This window comes from Lolium perenne, chromosome 7 (assembly GCF_019359855.2).
Source record: "Lolium perenne isolate Kyuss_39 chromosome 7, Kyuss_2.0, whole genome shotgun sequence".
NCBI classification, from domain to species: domain Eukaryota; kingdom Viridiplantae; phylum Streptophyta; class Magnoliopsida; order Poales; family Poaceae; genus Lolium; species Lolium perenne.
This window is the reverse complement of record NC_067250.2, coordinates 93105704-93123146: the sequence shown is the minus strand read 5'-3', so window position 1 is coordinate 93123146 and position 17443 is coordinate 93105704. Positions and strand designations below refer to the sequence as shown.

Below are 17443 nucleotides of genomic sequence, written 5' to 3'. Positions count from 1 at the left end.
CCGCGCCGCCCTAGTGTGGCGGCGCCCCGTGGCCCCACTTCGTCTTCCCTTCGGTCTTCTGGAAGCTTCGTGTGAAAATAGGCCCCTGGGCGTTGATTTCGTCCAATTCCGAGAATATTTCCTTACTAGGATTTCTGAAACCAAAAATAGCAGAAAACAGCAACTGGCTCTTCGGCATCTCGTTAATAGGTTAGTGCCGGAAAATGCATAAATATGACATAAAGTATGCATAAAACGTGTAGATATCATCAATAATGTGGCATGGAACATAAGTAATTATCGATACGTCGGAGACGTATCAGCATCCGCAAGCTTAGTTTCTGCTCGTCCCGAGCAGGTAAACGATAACAAAGATAATTTCTGGAGTGACATGCCATCATAACCTTGATCATACTATTGTAAGCATATGTAATGAATGCAGCAATCAAAACAATGGTAAATGACATGAGTAAACAAATGAATCATATAGCAAAGACTTTTCATGAATAGTACTTCAAGACAAGCATTAATAAGTCTCGCATAAGAGTTAACTCATAAAGCAATAATTCATAGTAGAGGCATTGAAGCAACACAAAGGAAGATTAAGTTTCAGCGGTTGCTTTCAACTTGTAACATGTGTATCTCATGGATATTGTCAACATAGAGTAATATAACAAGTGCAATATGCAAGTATGTAGGAATCAATGCACAGTTCACACAAGTGTTTGCTTCTTGAACTGACTCATGAAAAGTTGAGTCAGTTCACCTATTTTGCTCTTATGTTGAGTCAGTTCACCTATTTCTCTCCACCTCAAGAAGCAAACACTTGTGTGAACTGTGCATTGATTCCTACATACTTGCATATTGCACTTGTTATATTACTCTATGTTGACAATATCCATGAGATATTCATGTTACAAGTTGAAAGCAACCGCTGAACTTAATCTTCCTTTGTGTTGCTTCAATACCTTTACTTTGAATTATTGCTTTATGAGTTAACTCTTATGCAAGACTTATTGATGCTTGTCTTGAAAGTACTATTCATGAAAAGTCTTTGCTATATGATTCATTTGTTTACTCATGTCATTACCATTGTTTTGATCGCTGCATTCATTACATGTGCTTACAATAGTATGATCAAGATTATGATGGCATGTCACTCCAGAAATTATCTTTGTTATCGTTTACCGGCTCGGGACGAGCAGAAACTAAGCTTGGGGATGCTGATACGTCTCCGACGTATCGATAATTTCTTATGTTCCTTGCCACATTATTGATGATATCTACATGTTTTATGCACACTTTATATCGTTTTTATGCGTTTTCCGGAACTAACCTATTGACGAGATGCCGAAGTGCCAGTTCCTGTTTTCTGATGTTTTTGGTTTCAGAAATCCTAGTAAGGAAATATTCTCGGAATCGAACGAAATCAACGCCCAGCATCTTAGGATTGCACGAAGCTTCCAGAACACCCGAGAGTCGCCAGAGGGGGGCCACAGGCCCACCAGACACTAGGCTGGCGCGGCCCAGGCCCTGGCCGCGCCGCCTTATTGTGTCACCGCCTCTTCAGCCTTCTGACGCCGCCTCTTCGCCTATAAGAAGCCCCTCGACCTAAATCTTCGATACGGAAAAGCCACGGCACGAGAAACCATCCAGAGCCGCCGCCATCGCGAAGCCAAGATCTAGGGGACAGGAGTCTCTGTTCCGGCACGCCGCCGGGACGGGGAAGTGCCCCCGGAAGGCTTCTCCATCGACACCGCTGCCATCTCCACCGCCATCTTCATCACCGCTGCTGTCTCCCATGAGGAGGGAGTAGTTCTCCATCGAGGCTCGGGTTGTACCGGTAGCTATGTGGTTAATCTCTCTCCTATGTACTTCAATACAATGATCTCATGAGCTGCCTTACATGATTGAGATTCATATGAGTTTTGTATCACAATTCATCTATGTGCTACTCTAGTGATGTTATTAAAGTAGTCTATTCCTCCTCCATGATGTAATGTTGACAGTGTGTGCATCATGAAGTACTTGGTATATGCTATGATTGTGATCTCTTGTAGATTATGAAGTTAACTATTACTATGATGGTATTGATGTGATCTATTCCTCCTTTCATAGTGTGATGGTAACAGTGTGCATGCTATGTTAGTACTTGGTTTGGTTGTGTTGATCTATCTTGCACTCTAAGGTTATTTAAATATGAACATTGAATATTGTGGAGCTTGTTAACTTCGGCATTGAGGGTTCTTGTAGCCCTATGCAATTAGTGGTGTTCATCATCCAACAAGAAAGTGTAGAGTCTAGCATCTATCTATTTATTCTGTTATGTGATCAATGTTGAGAGTGTCCACTAGTGAAAGTATAATCCCTAGGCCTTGTTCCTAAATACTGCTATCGCTGCTTGTTTACTGTTCTACTGCATCTGTACTGTCCGCAATATTACCGCCATCAACCACACGCCAGTCCTGGGCAGCAAAGCACTTTTCTGGTGTCGTTACTACTGCTCATATATATTCATACCACATGTATTTCACTATCTCTTCGCCGAACTAGTGCACCTATTAGGTGTGTTGGGGACATAAGAGACTTCTTGCTTTGTGGTTGCAGGGTTGCTTGAGAGGGATATCTTTGACCTCTTCCTCCCTGAGATCGATAAACCTTGGGTGATCCACTTAAGGGAAACTTGCTGCTGTTCTACAAACCTCTGCTCTTGGAGGCCCAACACTGTCTACAAGAATAGAAGCTCCCGTAGACATCACACCCCGGCAGCGACTGTTGTCCCACTATGGCAACTCCGTCTATGACCACCACCCCTCTCACACTTACATCAATATAGCCACATCCCACCTCGCCGTGAGCTGAAACCAAAGAGAGGGATATGACTAACAAAAAAATGAAAGAAAAAAGGCCGACATGGATCCCAGGTGTCAACCTATTTGCAAAAACATGGCACCTATTATTTAAGTATGGGAAAACTCTAAGGACTGAAAAGTCCCACGTTCCTTGGATGGTCTTATAAAAGGTCCGCTTGAGGGCTACTTCTGGATCTTAGGGTAAACTTTGAACGCTGAAAGAGGTGAGTGAGAAAAAAAATTACTCCCTCCAATTCATATTACTTTCCATCAATATGGATGCATCTAGAACTAAAATGTATCTAGATACATCTATACAAAAAAAGTAAACTAATATGGACTAGAGGGAGTAATTACTATTCTCGCCGAAAAATAAATTTACTCATTAATGGTTAGCTCGTTTTTTTAGGGTTGTTGGCCCAAGTTGGACAGGTCTCAGAAACGAGACTAGGCCCAGCAGGCTTGGGCCCCTGAAGCCTGGATCCTCTGGCCCAAGATCTAGAGGAGTTAAATACTAGCGTTCGGCACGCGCGGCCGCAACACCGCCCAAACCCGCCCGGCGCCGCGCCACCGTCCCGACCACCGTAACCGCCTCCTCTCCTCCCTCCCTAGCTCCCTGCTCCGCCCGCTCTCGCCGTCGCCGCCGACGCCTCCCCGGCTGCTCGGCTCTTCCTCCGAGCCCCTCCCCCTCGCCGTCTCCTGGTAAGCCTCGTCTCCTCCCTTCCCCTCCCAAATCCCGCCCCGCCGCGCGCGTCCTAGGGTGCGCGCTTGCTTGCTTGCTTTTGCTTGATCGCCTGGTGTTGGTGAACTGCGGGTAGGCGGGGTTCCTCTCTCGGCGCCCCCGAATCGAACCCGCGCCGCCGCTCTCGTGCATGTTTCCCCGCCCGGAATTGTAGATTTCTCCTCGTCTTGTTTGCCGGTGCGGTTTTTCCCTTCGTGTTCTCGGTCGATTTTCCTCCCTTGGTCGCTAAGTTGGTGGTGCTTTCTTGCTTCGGTACCGGAATGTTCGATTTCGTCTTTTCCTGTCGGTGGAGTTTTCGATTGTTCGGGATTTTTTGCGTCGTTCCTTCCTGGCATTGGAGGAAGTCCATGGCGCGGCCAACTCTCGATCTGGCATTTGGTGGATTTTTTTCGGCCTAGACATCTCTAGTCATGGAAATGTCCTTGGCTCAATCTTTGGTGCTTACGGTTCTTGGTCTTGCTTCTGCTCTTTCTTCAGCGGGGTTAAGGATTCACCTGACTCATTCTTGCTGAATCGCCTGTTTCTCAGTTTCCAGGCGACAGGCGCGATGAGGAAGAGGGAGAGGGCGGCGGATGAGGAGGAAAAGGCGCCGAAATCGCCGCGCCCGACCGTGGGCGGGAAGTCGCTGGCGTCCATGGGCCTGCAGGGCGTGGTTGTTGCGCCACTATCAGATTCGAGCAGCAGCAGCAGCGACAGCGACGACGACAGCGGGCGGTGCCACCACCTGACCTTGGACAGCGATGCTGTGGAGATGGCTGTGCTCGATCTCAGCATCTCCGAGGTGCCTCCGACGTGCCATGAACCCAGGTGCGGGGTCACCTGGAAGGGAGCCGGCTACGACAAGGAAGGGATGACGCAGTGCTTGGAGTGCCACTATATTGGCTGCACTCGGGGGCTGGACAGGGAAGATCCGCGGGGGCACGCCCTCGCCCACGCCGCCAGCAGCAAGCATTACGTTGCTCAGTGGTACGATGTACCCAACCTGGGCTTCTGCTTCAAATGTGTGCGCGTTATGAGGCTCAGTGACAGCCCGGCGCTCAACCAAGAGGAGTGTTCGGAGGAGGACAGAAAGATTAAGGAACAGCGGGCAATGGTGGCCAGCAAAACACTGCCGGCCGGCAAGTCAAAGGACGACTGGGGAACTACGGCCAGCAGTCCAAGGGTTGATTGGCCAACGGCAGCCAGCACTCCAAGTCCAAGGGTTGATTGGCCAACGGCAGCCAGCACTCCAAGTCCAAGGGTTGATTGGCCAACGGTAGCCAGCACTCCAATGGTTGATTGGTCAACGGTAGCCAGCAGTTCAAAGGTTGACTTGGGAAATGTGGCCAGGAATATACTGGATCAGTGGGGAATGGGGGCTGGGAACGATATGGCTGAGTCTGCTATTGGGAATGGGTATATTATCAGAGGGATGCCGAATTATGGAAACACATGCTACATGAATGCATCGCTGCAGTGCCTCCTTGCGCTTGGTAAGCTCAGGACAATCATTCTAGGGCCGGATGCTTCCGATGCTCGGTTGGGAACCATGGGTCTGGAGCTGAAGTGGTTGTTTCAAGAGACAAGCAGTGTGAATAATGCCAGGCGCATGCTGGACCCACAGACGATATTGGGATGTATGCAGTCGCTTTATCAGGATCGGTTCGAGGTCGGAAAGATGGAAGACAGCCATGAGTTTCTTACATTATTTCACACTGGTTTGGATAATGAGGTGGAGGAGCTTAACCGTTCGCATGTCCTGGAAGGGGGTGGAGTGTTCCCTACATTTGGCCATTCCATTTTCAGCAGCCAGCTGATTCAGACCATTTCCTGTAAAAGTTGCTCATATAATTCAGTTTCGTTGCCGTCAGTCCATGGTCTCCAACTGGGGGTGCCTTCAAAGGCCTCTCCAGCCAGAAGCAAGCCTTTGCAAGTTGGTAAGTCTATGCGCTCCTGTACCTAACTTAAAAGAACAATGGTGAACAGGCCCGCATATACGCCAGGGTGTCTGAGGTCATAGAACTTTTGAGGAAAGAATGTGGATTGTGCGGTCTATTTTATTTGCTATTTTTTTAACACAAGCAAATGAGACTTTTTGGAATGGATCACCAGTAGTAGCTAAGCAGAGAAAATTGTTAAGGACATTTTTCCCATGGATAAAGAAGTAGAAGGAAATCCCTTGGGGTGGATATAACAAAATCGGCAAGATATTTCAGCTCTCTTGACATGGCAAAGGTGTTCGCTCTAGTGTAGTAGTTCAAATTACATGAGATGCACAGGGTGTCTGAGGTCATAGAACTTTTGAGGAAAGAATGTGGATTGTGTGGTCTATTTTATTTGCTATTTTTTTAACACAAGCAAATGAGACTTTTCGGAATGGATCAGCAGTAGTAGCTAAGCAGAGAAAATTGTTAAGGACATTTTGCCCATGGATAAAGAAGTAGCAGCAAATCCCTTGGGGTGGATAACAAAATCGGCAAGATATTTCAGCTGTTTTGACATGGCAAAGGTTTTCGCTGTAGCGTAGTAGTTCAAATTACATGGGATGCACAGGGTCTTGAGGTCATATGACTTTTGAGGAAAGAATGTGGATTGTGCGCTCTATTTTATTTGCTATTTTTTAACACAAGCAAATGAGACTTTTCGGAATGGATCACCAGTAGTAGCTAAGCAGAGAAAATTGTTAAGGACATTTTGCCCATGGATAAAGAAGTAGCAGGAAATCCCTTGGGGTGGATAACAAAATCGGCAAGATATTTCAGCTGTCTTGACATGGCAAAGGTGTTCGCTGTAGTGTAGTAGTTCAAATTACATGGGATGCACAGGGTCTTGAGTCGTTATCATCATATACAGTAAGTGTTACTCCAAAATGGTTGATCACTTAAGTGTGCTTGGATAGAAAAACAGCTTAGAGTTTGCAGGATAAAGATTCTAAAATATGCAAAAGGGCGAGGGTTTCTGGTTGAATGATCTTGCTAATGCTGATAATGCTAAACCCCTGTATGCCTGAATGTGCAGATTCTACTGAAGTAAAGGATGTTGTACAGAGTCATATGCAGACTCAGAAGAATGATGTCCCACAAGAGATCATTGAGGTGCCAGTAGATTTGGATTTCATTCCTAAATTGTTTGATGACTTTGAAGAAATGGAGGAATCAGAAGCAGATTCTCATAATCGAGAAAATAAGGAGAACGCCCGGGGTAGTGATATCGTTCATGATGAGGCGAAATATATTGACACTCTTGGGTCGATTGAGGACTGCCTGACACTGTTTTCCCATAGCCTGACGAATTGTGACAACTGTTCCAAGGTTGCTGAGTTGCTGGAAACCAATGCAAGTAAAAGCGTTGAACCGATCATGGCAAGTACCAGTGTAAACACATCTGTTCATGGAGACCAGACTCTTGCAGATTCACATCAAGAAGGCATACTCTCTGATGACACAACTACTGAAAAAATCACTTCAGGGACGAGCTGTGATGAAAAGGACTTAGCCTCTTGCAGCACAGCCAATGAAAAAGCTGAAAGTCGTGAAGGTGTTCAAAAAGCTGCGCCTATTTGCCTTACAACTGATCAACAGACTGACCTGCTGAGTGCTCTGCATATTCAAGATACCAGGACCCAGAAACAGGACAGTGGAAAGCATGTACTTGATGATCATAGTGCCCAAAGAGTGGAGGCAACCCAAAATGAGCAGACAGATGGTAATGGTAGAAGTATTCAAACACAATTGATTAGCAAGCTGCCACCTGTATTAACCATTCAACTGAAGAAATACGCACCTGATCTTTCTAAATTGAGAGGGCATGTGAGCTTTAAGGAGATTCTTCACTTAGGACCATTCATGGACCCCAGGTAATAACATCTAACAATTCTACACCGTAATATCTAATACCTTTCTGTTATGCCAGTTCTATAAGTTCCCAATCTTCAGAAATACAGTAACTATCTTGTTTCATAGTTTGCTGCTACTATCTTTAAGTATATTTTCCATTATGTTCTCATTGTGACTGTTGATTATTGTTTACTATGTGTATATTAGTTTTTGTTTATCTTGAATTCTTGATCAAACAAGCATCTCTTAGGGTGTGTGAATGAATGATTGTCACACACGGTGGTAAATTTCTGTCACAAGCAGCTAATTTTTCCTTAGGACATCTTCACTCTTGTCTCTCAGTAGCAGAGTAATTGTTCTGATTATCTGATGTCAGCGAACTAAACCAGTGTTATAATTATCACGTAAACATATGCTGTTCAGAAGCTCAGTAATTTTAGTGCCACAGATGGTTATACTAGGAATATACTTCACTAAATGACTGCAACAGCGTATCAGTCTAAACAGATTCCGAAAGTGAATATACATTATGAAACGCATTCCCCCACTGCAAGGCATATAAAACAGCCTTTGAACATGACTTGCCCATTAACTATTCCATTAACTGATGAATAACTGTTGCTTATCCTGGAGCAAGACAAGTTCCATGATCAAAGGTGTATTTTTCATTGCGTGTGTGCTCCACCTCTTGTAAATTCTAACAGACAACAGTTTTCCTATTTTCGTTGAACAAAAAAAAGGAAATATAGTTGCAATGTGAACGGTCCAACTGTACCGTGAATTTGTTTGCAAATTGTGTATCAACTGGATTTAAGGATTTACTCACAGCCTCATTTGGACCAGAACTCTGTGCCATTGATTGGGACTCTAGTTTTTCTGTGTATGATGTCATCATATTTGAATATATATCAGCTGTACAGGTCGTCTGGTGTAAACTCTATCCACTCTAGTTATCATATCATGAAACATTATTATGGTAACACCTTTTGTCTGTACGTATTTAGGTGCCTTGAAATGCCTAATCTGGCAACCTTTTTTTCTTATCTTTTCAAACGTTTCTATTTTTAAGTACTCCCTCCATCCCCAGATAGGTGGTGTATAAATTGAGTAAAAAAGTCATTTTTTTAAGTTTGACCAAGTATATATAGAAAAATATCAATAGATCCACCATAAGATATATTTTAATTGTATTTATTTGTAGTTATTGATATTTCATTCTATATATTTTGTCAAACTTGGAAAGTATAGACTTTTGGACCAAATTTATACGCCGCCTATTTGAGGACGGAGGGACTATAATTGTGTATTAGTATTTCAATATTAGATAGATATATATATCTTGCAGTGGGCAATTGAAATTACTCTGTCACTTAATTTCTTAGTATTTCGATTAGGACATAAATAACCAGTCACTGCAGATGTACCATATTGTTTAATATCTGATACAGTATTCAGTCTGTTGTTTTCAAGAAAGACATGCCATTGTTGCTACTCCAGGTAATCATCATTTTGTTGTTAACTTAAATCCTTATGTCTAGTTTTAAGTATTTTAATTTTCTCTTATCTTCAGTTCTGAGGACAAAGATAACTCAAGCTATCGTCTAGTTGGCGTCATTGTGCACCATGGCAACAGACGGAATGATGGGCACTACATTGCTTATGTGCGGGGCAGTGGCTCCTCCTGGTTTTGGGCAAGTGACACCAACATCCGAGAAGTCTCTCTAGAAGAAGTTCTCAGGTGTGAGGCGTACATTCTTTTCTATGAGAGGATGAATGACTGAGGCATACCTGGCATTCTGCCCACCAACTAATCAGAAGGGCAATGCCAAAAAAAAGCAGGAGTGTGAGATTAGCAAGTGTTGCTTAGATAGCCTAGTGTACCAAGTAACATAGAGTTTGTATCATCAAGTCCAGTTTTGTTGATTTGGCCAGAGTCATTGCAGGGTTTTGCATTTGTTGCAGCATGTAGGGTAGCCACTGGTCAGCAGGAGAGAAGCATTCTTTCTGTGATTCTGTCCGAATAGGGCATTTTTGTTAGAATAACATTGCATAGGTAGGACACTCACACTGAATATTTTCTTTAGGACAACATTGAATAGGTAGGGGGACAATGGATATCTTTTTGGATGGGCAGCATTCTCCAATTGGATACACCTCTGAAAATACAGTTGATTGTTGTGAACCTCTGTTTTGTGGATGGGCAACATGCTGCTGCCTTTACTGAACTGGTAGTCTGAAGCTGATTTCGTTCCTTTTCCAGTTTAGTAGTACTACCTTCTTTGATCAAAGGCCAGCCGAGAACTGGTTTCCTGTAGCTGCTTGTGTTCAAATGCTATCCTGCTCAGTGTTGAGCAGTTCTGTATGGTGGTAGGGAGCGTGTGTTCTGTGGGCCGGTTAGTTGCTTCTGGGCCGCAGATGCTACTGCCAGTCTGCCAATGTATGGTGTTTGGAATGCAAGCGAAGAAGACCGGGATGAATGGCGACTTGGAACTTTCCTCATCCCACAGTGTCGCTAACTCAAAAAAAAAAAAAAAAAAAAAGCGATAGTGTCGCTAGCGGCTTTTAAGTTTTAACCTTTTTTGACCGTCCTTTTGTTTCATCCCTCGATCAAGAACATATACTAGCTGGTGAGATAAACCTGTTGGATCTACCAAGATCTTGCGCACACCGACGCACGACACAGCTCGCAGCACCTGCCCGCCCCACGTCCACCTCTGAATCGCCATTCCAGCCAGATTCCTCCCAAACTGAACCGTATCATTCAAATCATGTCAATTCTCATCAAAATTCACAACTGCGTGAAAGACGAAGTTGCACAAACCACCGCTTATTGTTACCATAGTTACATAAAAAAACTCACTTTACCTATTCTTTCTTCACAAACCTTAAAATGTCTAATTTATTCCCAAATCTGAGATTAACATGCTTAACTGCACATTTAACGACCAAGCCCCACAAGGCAATGATGATGTGGTGTCCAGGTGTCACCAACTAGCCTTTCATTTAGACATCAACAACTAGTTCTCTTCCCCACCACTCTCGCTGCCCTTCACCTCCTCCTCTCGATTCCTCTAGATCTAGGGCGGGCCCTTCCCCTCTCCTCTCCTCTCCTCTTCGGCAATGGAGAACATCGAGAAGGGCGAGGGTCCCCTCCTCGTACAACAAATAGTCTAGGGTTTGGTCTAGTGCTAAGTTTTGGTGTTATGCTAGTAGTTTGGAGTGCTTCGCTAGCGCTTGGGGGCCGAGTCTGGCGACCTTTGGCGGTCGCTCTCTCTTCACGGCGCTCCTAAGGCTAGAAACGAAGATGGAGAGGGACTGCACCGTCCGTCTCTCCGTCAACAATAAGGTTGTAGTTAATAAGAACTTTCGGAGCAGCTGGGCGCGGTTGTGCATGTTGGTATCTAAGATCCTCATAGTCACCATGGCGGCAGGGAAGAGGAGCGAAGCAGCGGCGTGTGCTCCGGCTTCAGGCTGTACGGGAGAGGTGCAACGTCAGGACGATCACAACATTCAATAACCAAAGGGCGGCTTCAACGGACGCGGATGATTGTATCCCTCGTTCAACCTCCAAGCTCCGAGGCCCTTCAACGGAGTCACGGGGGCGATTCCCGTCCTCTGCATCCCAAGTGGTCTCATCCCCGGTGATGCTGAGGATAACCGGCGTTGGCTTCGGGTCAATGGAGATGGCAGTGCTAGACATGATTGATTTTTTTCATATTTTTTGCAGGGTGTGTGTGTGAAGTAAAAGTGAAGGACTTCTTTGTAAGCCTCTTTTTCTTTCAGGCGTTCTTCCATAATATGTCCCGACTCTCCTCGATAAGGGCTTTTACCCCGCTATATTAAGATATAGCAACAGACCGATACAAGACCGAGACCAGTGTTGGGGCAAACAACACATCACGCCCAAAATGAAACAAGAATAGAAAAGGAAGAAGATAAAAGTAAAGCCGACATCGGTGGCTCGATGAAAACGAAGATGACTCTCAACCAGTGCGCATTCGGAGGATCTCCACCACGCTCCTAGCACTCTGAAGCGCGTACCAAGCGACACCTCCAACAATTAAAAGCGGCGAAGGTTCGTAATGTTTTCCCCGGCACGGTACGGAAGGTGGGGAAGAGTTATCCCCGACGCCCTTCAGGAAGGACGTCAACACCCACATGCGCCATCGCGTCGGTGTCGAGACGGCATGGACTTCTCTCGGCACCCAAAAAACCACACTCCCGGATGACCCAATCTTGCGACCCACCAACACACGCCACCACGGTCTTGTAGTCACCGCCGTCGTTTCACCATGACCTATGTTGCGAGGCCGGTAAGACCGAGAAGACGGAACGTTGGCTAGGGGCAACCGCGCAATAGCATGCGGTAGGAAACGACCTCCACCACCGACGGCGTGAGCCGACCGGGTGAAGTAGCAAGGACACGCCAGGCCCTCCGGCCCGGCCGAGCCTGAATTGGGCCCGTAAAGTCCCGTCGCCGCTCTGCGGGTAGGCTCGCCACCGTTTCCGTTGGCTGTGGCACCAGTCCCCTATTCCTCCATCCACCGCCTTTAACGAAAGTACCGACGAAACCCTTTGGGGTCATTCCACTTTTTTTTTGTAAAAGTTGACCTTCCGATTTGAAAGTTGAGTCATTTTTAGCCAGATTAGGGTTAAAAATTGATGAAATTTTCGGGGAAAAAAAAACTGAAAAATCCCGGCTGGCATTGCCAGATCCCTCTCACGCCTCCCTTCCCCTTCCTCTGCTGCACAGCAGGGACTGCACCCGACCCCATGATAGCATACGTCCAGTCCACTCCCTCCCCGCTCCGCCTTTATTACTCCCACCACACCACCACTGCATAGCTTCCTTGCTCTCTGCTGCTGCCTTCCACTTCCACACCCGGGGCCGGCGACGAAGCACGCACAAAAGCACCGCAAAACCCCCCCGCGATCAATTCCCCGGCCACCACGCCTTCCGAGAAGAGCAGAGCTAGATCCGGCCACCCCGCTCCCTCCACACGCGCCACGCCGTCTATTAACGGCAGGGCGGCGCGCGACCTAGCTGCCGCTGCTGATTACGTCCCCTCCTCCTCATCTGGCCAGGCGGCGGCGACTGGGGGATCTTCTGACCGAGGGATGGACGGGAGGGTGCTACGGCGGAGCGTCACGCTGGCGGACCAGCTGGCCGCGGTGGGGCCGCCGGCCGCCGGCTCCTGCAACCTCCGCGACCTCCTCAAGCTGCGCGACGAGGACGACGGCCGCCGCGCCGCCGCCGCCGTCACCCTCGCCTCCGCCATGCAGGCCGACCGCCGGGCCTCCTCCTCCCCGCCGCCGTCGGCCGTGGCTGCGGCCGCGGCTGCGCGGACGCTGCTCGACATCATCCGCGACGACCAGCCGGCCCCGGCTCCAGGCTCCTACGGCTCCGCGGGCGCCGGCGACCCGTTCGTCCGCCGCGCCGTGTCCCTCCCGGCCCCGCAGCCCGCCTCCCCGCCCGCGGTTACCAGGGCCGTGGCCGCGGCACCGACGCCGCCTCCGGAAGCGTCCCCGCCGCCGGCGGATCAGGAGGAGGAGGAGCAGGGGGAGAGGGTGTCCCTCATGGCGCTCCTGGAGCAGACCGACAGGCAGTGGAGCGCCGTCGCGGCGGCGCCGAGCGAGCAGGACCCGGCGGCCGCCGCGTCCGAGCAGGACGCGTTCTGGCCGGAGGACGACGGGGACCTGCTGCCGGAGCACGCGGGCCGAGGCGTCGGCGCCGGCGCGGCGGGCGGCGGGTGCTGCTGCGTGTGCATGGCGCGGGCCAAGGGCGCCGCCTTCATCCCCTGCGGCCACACCTTCTGCCGGGGCTGCGCCCGCGAGCTGCTCGCCGGACGCGGCCGCTGCCCGCTCTGCAACGCCGCCATCGTCGACGTCCTCGACATCTTCTGACCGCGCCCCGCCGCCGCCGATCCCCGCCACACCATCTGACCGCGGCCCCAGCCCGCCCGCCGCCGGCGGACCTCTCCGGCGAAATCAGCAGCTCCTGCGGCTGACGGAGATGCTAGGAAGGATCCAGACATAGATAGATCTCTGCCCCGTTCTTGCCAAAACTGAAAAAAAGGATAGCGACATGTTCAGCTCGAAATCACTGTCGTAGATGTCTACCACAGACCAATTTCACTTCTGCGTTGCGCATTTCTGCATTTCCAACCTTCTCGTTTCAATCCCCAATCGTCGGGTTCTTGCTTGCTGCTGGTAACCAATCAATCAATCGAAGTGGGTGCCTGGGTGGTGGCCGGTTAAACAAGATTACTTGGGTTTGACTCGAGATTAATCTGTCAGTGACAGAATTACTTTCTGCTGTAGCCTGTAGAGTAGGAGTAGCTGTCCAGCTAGCAGGCACGCGCTGCTTGAAGATCTCGAGACGCCCTCCATCCCTCCATTGGGAATTCCAATTAATTAATTTGCTGCCTCACTCCAGTCCAGTGTGCAGCTCCTAGGCATGAACACATTCAATTCCGTGGAGCGCATTTCATATTCAGAAGATCCAGCTCAGTGATCGGCAGTGCCACGACCGACAGAAGTGTGGCTAATAAAATGTTACTCATTAATTAAAAAAATGTTTTAAGAACAAACGTGCTGAAGGGTTCGACCTACAGATTTGTCATCTTCATTAATTAAAAAAGTGTTTTAAGAACAAATTCTTAGGACAAGGCTAGGACTTCACCATTACTCTCTCCCAGTCTCCCAGATTACTACATCACTGAGCCTCATTTCCTTCTAGTATATTTATGAGAATAGGAGGAAATTATTTTAAATCCCCACTTCCGTTTACTTCTTCGAGTTTGAACAAAATAATTTCGAGATATCCCCTTCCATCTTCTCCCATCTTCACATTTTTGGCTAAACTAAAAATTCTAGATCATACTAGCGTATTTTTGGGGAGAGTATTTGAGAGGATGTAAGAGCATCTCCAACAGGCGCGCTATGTAGGCCGCGCTGCAAAATAAAAATGGCCGGTATACCGCGCGCGGGAGGGAATCAGGCGCGGCGCTGTAAAAATTTTAGGGCGCGCGGTGTTTTGCACAAATCGGAGCGGCATATGTGACGCGTCGGCTACAGCGCGCGGCAACGCTCCGCGCCCGCGCGAAAAGCCAACGGCTGGAAATTTCCCGCGCCCTCATTTCTGCACCTACCGCCAGCGCGAAATCCAGCCGCCGCCGGTCGACTCCGTCAACTCCCCCGCTGCTGCGCGCCGACGTGGCGTAGATCCACCTCGCCCGCACCCCCTCCTGGCAGCGGCGGCCGCTCCGCCGCACTGTGATGCTCGCGTCGCCGCCAACGACGGGCTGTAGCCGGCGCTCCTCCTCTGCGTCCCCCTTCCCGCCGCCGTCGCGTTCTCCTCCGCGCCGCCGTCGACATGTCGTCGTCGTCCTCGAGCTCGCTAGCAACATGGCGCGCCCATGGTGCTCGCCCATTTGCTCGCAAGGTATGCACCTCCGCCAACCGGCCTCTATTAGCATGTGATTTGTACGTGCCAATTAGCTACAATAGTTAGTTATAGTTAAGTAATTTCAAGCACATTGCAACGGAGGTCACCAAATATGATCGCTTCTTTGAGCAAAGGAGGAATGCCACCGGAGAACTTGGTCATAGCACATATCAAAAGGTGACCGCCGCCTTGCGTATGTTGGCATATGGTATACCGGCGGATCTTATTGATGATCATTTGGCCATGGGAGAGAGCACTTCTATCTTGTGTGTGAAGGGCTTTGTCGTTGCAATTGTCAATATCTTTGGCTCCACATATTTGAGAGCCCAAATGCTCAAGACACGGCAAGGCTTTTGGAGATCAACGCCAACCGGGGGTTTCCCGGTATGCTTGGTTCCATTGATTGTATGCATTGGAGTTGGAAGAATTGTCCAGCGGCATGGCATGGACAATTCAAATGCTACAAGAAGGATGCCACCATAGTACTTGAAGCGGTGGCCGACCAAGAGACTTGGATATGGCATGCTTTCTTTGGAATGCCCGAATCTTGCAATGACATCAATGTTCTTCAACGGTCACCACTAATTACAAGACTTGCAATGCGGGAAGGTCCATTGGTGGAGTTTGAAGCAAATGGCCACAAGTACAACTATGGCTACTTCCTCGCCGACGGCATATATCCAAGGTGGCAAACATTTGTGAAGCCGATTATTCAACCAAAAGGTAAGAAGCAAACTCAATTCCACAATGCACAAGCGGCGGCTAGGAAAGATGTAGAGAGAGCATTTGGGATTTTGCAAGCCCAATTTGCCATTGTTAGAGGACCGGCTAGATTTTGGGACCAAGAATGCCTTTGGTATATCATGACTGCGTGTGTCATCATGCATAACATGATTATAGATGATGATCGCGGAAAAGATGTGGATCATTCCCACTACGACTTGATGGGGGTTCCCGTGCAAGTGAGGAGGTCCGCACATAGGATTGCCCGGTTCATTGCCTCATACCATTCGGTGCAACGACACATATGATGAGCTTCAAAAATATCTCATGGAAGAATGGTGGAATTGGAATGGACAACAATAGTTGCATACTTGTTGTATTTGTTTGAAAACTATGTGTTGTATTGTCTCAAAACTATTGTATTGTTGTATGTTGGACGTGTTGTATTTGGTGTGAAGTATTGTTGTGAACAATGTATTGTATTTGGATGGTACATTTTATTTATGAATTTTTATATAATTGTTTGATCTTGTTGGATGCATAGTTGTGTGTGTTTGTTGTTTGCGCCGCGCCGCGCCCACGCGCTACAAAATGGCGCGTCCGGCGGAGGTGCTATTTTACCGCGCCAACGCGCGCTGTAAAATGGCGCACCCGACGGGGGGAAAATCGCTCCGGCGCGCGGCAACGGTTTACTGCGCGGCGGCAGCGTCATATACCGCGCCAACTTATAGCGCGCCTGTTGGAGATGCTCTAAGGGGATTGGGTGAACACCAAATCTCCTCCCATTCACATACCTATTAGGAAAAAAAATACAAGAGAAGTAAAGAAGGTCTAAAGAATTTCGGTGATTCTCCACATACTAGTGACACGCGTACAACACGCGACCGTTGGGAACCCCAAGTGGAAGGTGTGATGCGTACAGCAGTAAGTTTCCCTCAGTTAGAAACCAAGGTTTATCGAACCAGTAGGAGTCAAGAAGCATGTTGAAGGTTGATGGCGGCGAGATGTAGTGCGGCGCAACACCAGGGATTCCGGCGCCAACGTGGAACCTGCACAACACAACCAAGATACTTTGCCCCAACGAAACAGTGAGTGTTGTGGGTATACTTTATGGGTATATCAACGGCATGGCCTAGATCCGGCAAGCCCGGGTGGCCCATAGTTGGTGGTGAGGCATGTGGCCCATCGGGCGGCCCAGTTGCTGTAGATCATGAAGGATGAAGTCCAGCCCAGGAGCAAGAAGCCGGATCTCAACCGACCTACGAAGGAGGCCGGATCCGTGGAGGCACATAAAGCATCCGGATCCAGCACGGCCTAGAAGGAAGGCGGATCCTTGACGTACACGGCAAGATATTGTACCATAGTTAGGTAACTTGTATTCCGGCTAGGACTCTCCATGTAAACCCTAGATCTGTGCGCCTATATAAGCCGGATCCCGGGAGCCCTAGAGGCACGACCACAACTCATTGTAACAACGCGAAAGCGCCCGGATAAATCCAGACAAGCAGCAGTAGGCCCTGTCATCGTGCAGGTGTTCCGAAGCTAGGTAAATCGCGTACCACCGTCCCGAGAGCACTCCGCCCTATGGCCCCTACTTCTTCTCCCCCTCGTGATGATCCCTCCTCCGGGGTACCGTCGATTAGGCAACGACAGTTGGCGCCCACCGTGGGGCCTGTGGCGTCTGGAGGCCGGAACCGGGAGGGTTCCGCCATGGGAAGCTACGACGACACCATCGCTGTGGGGCGCGTCCTCTACGCCGGAAATCTGCCGATCGTCCCTCCGGATGAATGTTGGATTCCGGCTAGGACAAACCCCGTCAAGCTCTCCATCGTCCCAATTGGCGGCATACACATCTTCATCGGGGAAACCGTCGATTCCGACGGAA

General features: G+C 48.7%; 2 protein-coding genes across 2 annotated transcripts; both read left to right on the top strand.

Annotated features, from left to right (window-relative positions):
- Positions 1–3382: 3382 nt before the first annotated feature.
- On the top strand, positions 3383–9574 carry LOC127316646 (uncharacterized). The gene is made up of 4 exons (XM_051347093.2): positions 3383–3533; positions 4102–5512; positions 6525–7408; positions 8959–9574. The coding sequence occupies exons 2-4, from the start codon at positions 4121–4123 to the stop codon at positions 9167–9169; spliced, it is 2487 nt and encodes an 828-aa protein (XP_051203053.2). The 5' UTR covers positions 3383–3533; positions 4102–4120; the 3' UTR covers positions 9170–9574.
- Positions 9575–12192: 2618 nt separating this feature from the next.
- On the top strand, positions 12193–13978 carry LOC127316648 (uncharacterized). Its single transcript, XM_051347095.2, has one exon. The coding sequence runs from the start codon at positions 12507–12509 to the stop codon at positions 13290–13292; it is 786 nt and encodes a 261-aa protein (XP_051203055.1). The 5' UTR covers positions 12193–12506; the 3' UTR covers positions 13293–13978.
- Positions 13979–17443: the final 3465 nt, after the last annotated feature.